The 7,960-nt window shown below is 38.1% G+C and overlaps 1 protein-coding gene across 3 annotated transcripts in view; it reads right to left on the bottom strand.

The window, feature by feature from the left end:
- The window catches only part of SLC9D1 (solute carrier family 9 member D1), a 68,001-nt gene that overhangs the window by 58,311 nt on the left and 1,730 nt on the right, over window positions 1-7,960 (bottom strand). For all 3 annotated transcript variants that reach the window (XM_019644795.1, XM_019644796.1, XM_019644794.1), the window contains exon 2: window positions 2,606-3,129. In XM_019644795.1, the coding sequence (XP_019500340.1) occupies window positions 2,606-3,049 (444 nt within the window). In that variant the 5' untranslated portion in view covers window positions 3,050-3,129. The remainder of the gene's footprint in view (window positions 1-2,605; window positions 3,130-7,960) is intronic.

The following is a 7,960-nucleotide window of genomic DNA, read 5'->3' as shown; positions in this document are numbered from 1 at the left end:
GGACCTTGCGTCATCAGACTTCCACTTGTTTCGCTCTCTTCAGAACTCTTTGTGTGGTATAATGTTCAATTCAAATGAGGCTGTAAATCAGCACCTTGTTCAGTTTTTTGCAAATTAAGACAGGTCCTTCTATGAATGAGGAATTATGAAGCTCACTGAAAGATGGCAAAAGGTTATCAAACAAAATGGGCAATATATCACTGATTGATCTTTGTTCCTTATATAAATAAATGACCTTTGAAAAATATAGACAAAACATGTCATGACTTTTCTGACAACCCAATATTACTGTAAATAAATTCTGAAGATTATCTATTCATACAAAAATCACTCACTGAACACTGATTATGTTCCAGGCATCATGCCTACTATGTATGGAGGTATAGTTGTACTTTAAAAACAGCTGTAATACTTGATTACCTAGCTATAAATTTCTAAGCAGGATACACATAGTCAAATTCCAAGTTACAAGGGGGAAATTGTCCCAGAAGAATCTAAAAACATTAATTACTTGGAAAACTGATGGATGATGCTGATAATAGAATTCATGTATTTTATACAATCATATTTAAACACAAGCTATCTTAATCAAATCAATACACTTACTATTAAAATATTTATTTGCAACTAAAGGGGTGAGCATAGCTGGGACAGAAAAGTGACAGGACAGTCCCAGGTACAACCATGACTATTTTCTGGAGCTCTACTCAATGTCATCACAACACCTCTAACACACAACTGTGAGCTATCAATACCTGGACTATCTCAGATACACGAGGCCAGAACCAGTGAAAGGTGAAATGCTATTTATTCAAGTTTTAGAAAGCATGCATATTTGGTTCAATGTCACTCAAACTTATGTTTGTTCTTTATTTTATAGTAAAGCTACCTTAAATCAATACCACTAAGTACAGTAATCCCCCTTATCTGTAGGGGATAAATTCTAAGACCCTCCCTCCCCCAATGGATGCCTGAAACCACAGATTATGCCAAACCTTATGTATACTATTAATATATTTTTTCCTATACACACATACCTTTTCACATAAAGGAAGCACTTTATGGCTTCTGTTTGGTATATCCAAATTGCCAGCATCACTACTCTTGTGCTTTGGGACTATTATTAAGTAAAATAAGAGTGACTTGAATATAAGCACTGCTATACAGATACAATCGATCTGAAAACTGAGATGGCTAAGTGGCTAAGGGGCAGGTAGCACATTCCAGGTGAGATAAAGTGGGATGGTGTGATATTTCATCATGCTATTCAGAAGACTGTGCAATTTAAAAAGCGATGAATTGTTTATTTCTGGAGTTTTCCATTTAATATTTTTAGACCTCAGTTGACCAGGGTAATTAAAACTGTGGAATGCAAAACCATGGGTATACAGGGACTACTGTAGCCCTCTTTAAAACCAAAGAGTTTTAATGTGTCAGCTGTCCAAAGTATCTTGTCAGGCAGTAACACCTGTTCAGAGGAGAGCATCATGGTCTGTTTCTAATACACAATAACACACAAAATAGACAAGACGACTGAATGAAGGTGGACGAAAACCCTGACTTAGCCATTTACCCATTACTATAGTCATGAGCTGCTTAATGATGGGGATACATTCTGAGAGAATGCATTGGTAGGTGATTTTATTGTCATGTGGATATCATAGACTGTACTTACACAAACCTAGATGGTATTGCCTACTAGTGTAATTGTATGCACTATACTTTTATACGACTGGCAGTGCAGTAGGTTTATCAATATCAGCAACACCACAAAAACGTGACCAATGCATTACACTAGGATATTACGACAACTGTGACATCACTAGGTAATAGGAATTTTTCAGTTCCATTATAATCTTATGTGACCAGCGTCATATAGTCAGTCCATCATTGATTGACGACATTATGTGGACATGACTATATTTCTATCCCAATACCATACTTTGGTAAAGAAAGTTTTGTAAGTCAATATCTTTTCTATTTTTTAAGCTATGTAGCAATACCATAGCCTTTCTATGAAGAGAAAATGATATACATTTAAAGTGCCTGGCACATAATAGATGGCTTTAAAAATTACATAATATCACGTCTGATACAGTAATAGTTTCTTTTAATTTTAAAAGTGTACTTCATCAAATCCTTAATTCGAATGTATACATTTGAATATATTTTAGTATTTTTGTTTTCAGTATATAGATTTTAATATTTTTATTTTCAGTATATGGATGTTGAAGAAAGTCAACCTTCACACAAAAAGGAATTCTTGTCAGAAACTCAAAATGTTGATTGTAGTTACACATATATTTATTTCCACATCAGTTTATTGGGAACAGCTCAGTAACTAGTTTAATCACCAGGGGATTTCACAATAAAGAAAAGCATTTGAGAATGACTCCTAGAAGTGATAAAATATAACTATGCTAAGATATAATGCAAAAGGAAGATTCTTCTACACATGAAAGATTTTCTCTGTTTGATTATGAACAGACATCCCAACAGACCACACCTGCTGAACTATCAGCACCATCTGCATTTTCCCTCTGCCTCTACTTTCCAGCTCAGAGTGTGAATCGCTTTTTTGGTAAATGAGTATGAGAGGACTAACCTTTATGGCAGCCTCTCTCAAGGCCTCCAGGCGCTGCCTACTGCTTTCTTTCATGTTCACCACATCTTTGTAATCTCCCTGCAAGGCTCTCTGGAGTCCATAGATAGCCTGAAAGACTGAATTTTCACTTTCATTCAGCTCCTTTTGGAAAATTTCAAATGTGTGCACTTGAAACAGTTTCTCTTCATCCGACAAGCCAACATCTTTTTCCACTGCTCTGATTGCGTTTTTCAGTTTGTTAAGAACCACAGTCTTTTGGCGAAGAAGCCCGGAGAGCTTTCTGCAACCATCCAGGACCCACTGCTTCCTCTGCGTGATAGCTGCCCCTTTGCCTCGGTGTAACTTGATGGCATGTTTCGCTACATCTTCAAGTTCCGCAGCATTCGTGATCAAATGAAGTAATGGAAGTAACATCCAGATGTAATTTTTTTCCAATACCTTCATGATCCAATTTTAGCGAACAGGGCAAGGCAGTCCAAAGATTTCTGCGAGGCTGAGCTTGCATTTTAGACACACATTTTCAGCTGAAAAAGAAACTTATTGTCACATATAGTTGAATGATGATTCATTACTATCAAGATCAGATATTTAATCAAAAGTATTAAATAATTACATCCAGAACACTATTACTGTTCTGAAGAAAATGTTATTTTTCCTAGGTTAATATTAACATCTGAGCTATTTACTGCACCTAGGTTAAAATCAAATACTGAATGTTAAAGTATGGTGCCTGGTAAAGAATTGAGATTAAAGGTTTCATCTGAATGTAAAGGCAATATTTTTAAGAAAAACTTAGCCTAATAGAGCTCCTAAATCTGCTGTGTGCAAAAGACGAAAACCAACTCTATTTGAGTCCATGCATCCAAAGCCAGAAAATTCACAGATCAGTGAATCACCTAGAGGAAACATACTCTGTATCATCCCAGAAATGAAATCTTTTGAGCTACTATTAGCTTGCTTTGCCATATTGTTTGCTTTCCAAAATAATTTGGAATTTTGCCAATTTTCCAAAGTCAGTCTACAGTTAAGTGCTAACAAGATATCAAGGATAGAAGAAAAAAAACATCTCAAAATATAACCACAGCTGGATCTCTAGGGCTTTATAAAACGTTCAAACATTTTACATCATCCAAATTCAGGCTCCATCTCCTTCTCTCTTTAGGAAGACCTCAAGCAGTATGTATGCATTTATCCTGACAAGTGACGCACAGCCAGGACCCTGGGCATGATGGATTGAAGGTTTCAGTGCAGACAGCAGTGGGAGCTGCAGCTGTGGCATCCAGGTTATGATAAGCAGAGGTCGGGGCTGTATCTCCCAGAGGAGAGCTTTTTCAAGGAGCAGGTTGCAGCTGCATCAGCATGGACACTAAGAAAGAATGACCTCAGAAGGTAGTAAAATAGAGACTAAAGAGACAAATGCAAGAGAGGCGAGTAAGACACACCCTATAAAATAAAATAAATATTCACTGAACCTGGCAAAAGGAGCTCACTGGGCACAAGTAGTTAAGCCAAAAAAGAAAACCCAAGAAATACCTACAATTTACACAGGACTTATAGTTTAAAGGAAAAAAAACATTCATATACACCATCTAATTATTCTTAATTAGCAGCAAATAATCCAATGGATTATCATGTCAAGAATTCCTACTCCACTGGCAAATATACCATTATTTCCCCTACCTGGGGCTGTTTACTAAAATATACATCCATACTTTGATTTCACTGGTAATCTAATCAGTTTAATCTGGTTTCCCAAGGCAAAGCAGATTAGATGCAGCAAAAATAAAAGTGTGGCATTTCTAGAGAAAGAATTCTGACCAAACCAAGAAGTGACAGCCAATGGAAAGTGGAGACAAAATAGAGTTTAGGGAAAAGAAACACAGAACTCAGCAAAGACTAACACTAGCAGCTCAGGTGACCTGGTGAGAGGGGCCATTCTACGCACTTCAATAGATCCCCAAAATACCACTACTACAGGCCAGGAGAGCCACAGAAGTTCAGAATGACTATCAAAAGTCACCAAGAAAAGACTATATTCTGGTTAAAAAGTTAGAAAACTGTTCAATTTCAATACATCTTTAGATACTTTGGCTCCTAATGTTACACAGAAAATTCACTTACCTAGAACAGCTCACTTCCTAATAAGGCAGGATAAATGAGAGCCTGCTATTTGTTATAGTTTTTATATAATTTTAAGTAAATGTTCCCACCTTAAAAATAAATAGACGATTAACCAATCACAGTAATACCCAGCAATATACTTGATCTGTTATTTTAATGACTCATTTAATTGCTAAGCTTCTATTGTTCCAAGGGAGAGAAACAATTCAGCCACTACTTGAGAAGTGCACTTTTAGTATATTTCAGAACCAAGACAGAGATTTCAGACGCTTCATTAATGCTTCCCATTTTCCCCCCAAAGTGATTCTTTCTGAATTTTTATAAGCATTTGTTTGAGCCAAATTGATGACATGCCAGGAAGCAAGACCTCAAATGCTCCCAAGTGATTCTTTTATGGATTTCAAAGCTCAGAAAAATGACCTGCCGCACAATTTATGTGTTTCTAACACCTCTCCATTCATTTCTGGTTCCTTCCTCAAACAACTTCCTGAAATGAAACAGTTATCCCTCTACCCCATAATACCCAAGGGAGTTATTAAATTTTATGAGAGATCTTTGAGAATTTTAGTTGTAGTGAAACTAATATTTCCACTGAAACAAGCTTATATCATCAACATGAAACTGAAATTATTTATAGACTCTTAAAATAGGAATCATCCCTTTTTCATAAACTCATTTCATTTTCCCTTCAGCTTGGTAGAGCGCAATGGTCACAATACCAACATGGGCCAGTGAAGCGACATCCTCCACCACTAGACTGAAGAACAAAAGGACAGCAACTTGTCTGCTCCCCTTCCCCGATTCCCCAACGCTGTTCCTTCCCAAATTCCCCAATAAAATCTTAAAAAAAAAAAAATTTCTATATCTTGATCTACTGATACATACAACCTGAGTAGATCTCAAGGCTGAGTGAGGAGAGCCTATCACGCACACCGTACAATTTCATTTATACAACACTCTTGAGAAGACAAACTGCAGAACTGGAGAACAGATAGTGGTTGTTAGGGGTCAAGGAAGGGAACAGAAGTGGCTGTGGCTATAACAAGGCAGCAGGAGGAACCCTGTCAGACAGAAATGCTCTGTGTTTTGATAGTGGTGGTAGCCACACAAATCTACACATGTGACAGGACTGCACAAATCTAGCCACACACATAAATACATGTAAAACTGGTAATAATCGAAATAAGGTGGGTGGATTGTATCAATGTAATCTCCTGCTTATCCTATAGTTTTGCAAGGAAATACCATTGGGAAAAACTGGGTGAAGGGTCTACAGGATTTCTCTGTATTATAATATTTCTTATAACTGTATGTGAATCTATATCAACTCAAAATAAAGTTTTTAAAATTCTATATAAATGCTTACTGTTTCCCACTCAGCCCTTATTACGTGTAATGATCACCATTTACATTACAGAGCAAGGAAACCATTCCCATGACTTTTTTTTATATTTTAAAGTAGGAAACGCCCTGAAACAGAGCCAAAGTATTTCAGGATTCCTCAGCTACAGTAAAATCCAAGGTTACTCTTCATTTAGAGCAATACCAAACTCAATACTTTGAGCACAACCTCTCCTCCAAAGTTTCTATTTATACATATTCCAACATTAATTAAAATACATCTCCCCAAAGTTGCCAAATTTCTAATGGGTTTTGCTTGTTTTAATAAATGCAGAACAAGAATCCCAAAACTTCTTTTATTTTTATTTTTTGAAAGATTTTTATTGGGGAATTGGGGGATGGGAACAGCGCTGGGGAATCGGGGGAAGGGGAACAGACAAGTTGCTGTCGTTTTGTTCTTCAGTCTAGTTGTGGAGGACGTTGCTTCACTGGCCCAAGTTGGCACCATCATTGCGCTCTTCCCGGGCGAGGCAGATCAGTTGCCGGCTTCTGGGCAGCCGCTCACACTGGCTGCTGGCCACTCACGCTGGCTGCTGGCTACACACGGTAGCTCATGGCAACCCACTGCAGCAGGGGCTGCAGCCTACACCGACTCCAGCGACTCACAGCAGCCCAGCTCCAGGTCGAGCCGTTGTTCAGCGTCTTAGCTGTAGAGGGCAGTGTCACTGGCCCTCATTTGTGGGATCCCAACCGGGGCCCTCTGGCGTCCCAAGCCAGCTCTTAACCAACGCGCCACTTGGCCGGCCCCCAAAACATACTTTAAACTGATGAGATTATTTGATTAAGAAGAAAAATATTTGTAATAAATGTCATAAATGATTTAGAATAAAAAGGCAAATGGGTTCACCATTAAGCCTACTCGGGGAAGAAAAAAACAACAAAAAAACCCCAGGTACGTCCAATACTCTTAACTCACTGTCATTTTACATAAAAACCAATTACTCTTATTATATTGAGAATTTTTAGTAATTCAGAAATGTCATGTATCATTTATTGGATAAAAAGCTCAAAAGCAAAGCACAAGAATATAGTCTAAGTTCAAGCTTTTTCAGAGCAAATTCACCAAAGTTAAAAGATTTCTCCCTTACACCTCTTACTCTGGGTAATATGGCTGCAGGGTACATGAGGAGACTATCTCCTTAGGCATCTGTTAGGACCTTTTACAAAGCCCAGAGCCCTACAGTCCCTTCAAGGAAAGGTGAGGGGAAGCCAATCCAAGAGGGAAGACTGAGGGGGAAACAGCTATTCTATGTTTTTCAATTTTATATAATGGGCTAAAACTTGAAAACCTCACAACTCTGCTACCCAGGCTTCTGCTCATGTGCAGCCACAAATCCAATGTCTCTCTTCCTTAGAGCCTTCCAGACTTAACAGATTTACCAGATCAAATTTCTGAGAAAGAATCTAGATTATTCACTGCACTAGTGAGGCAGAGGCTACCTGGGCACAGCTCTCAGGATAGCCCACCAGGGGTGCCAGCTCTACCCTTGGGGCCAACCTGGGCCCCAAATGTGGAGGGTACTGACCTGGTGCCTGGGCTGCAGACAGGAAATTGGAAGCAAACAATGTGAGTGTGGCAGGCACAGGGTTAACAAATCCAGTACTAGTTATTTAGCTTCCTCTGAAAAGGGGAAAATATGAAGATTACTTGTTGTAAACGGTTTAAAATTAGAATTTCTTTGTAACACCACCAATATGTCCAGGTTCAGCACAAAACAGTAATTGAATAGATAACAAAGGAGGAGCTTGTGGAAATGTCTTAGGAAGTGAGAAAACTCCCCAACACAAATAATCTACACATCAATATAATTTGTGGAGGATTTAACTTAAAAA

This window comes from Hipposideros armiger, unplaced genomic scaffold (genome assembly GCF_001890085.2).
Source record: "Hipposideros armiger isolate ML-2016 unplaced genomic scaffold, ASM189008v1 scaffold_91, whole genome shotgun sequence".
NCBI classification, from domain to species: Eukaryota; Metazoa; Chordata; class Mammalia; order Chiroptera; family Hipposideridae; genus Hipposideros; species Hipposideros armiger.
The sequence above is the reverse complement of the archived record's forward strand: the minus strand, read 5'-3'. Positions and strand labels throughout refer to the sequence as shown.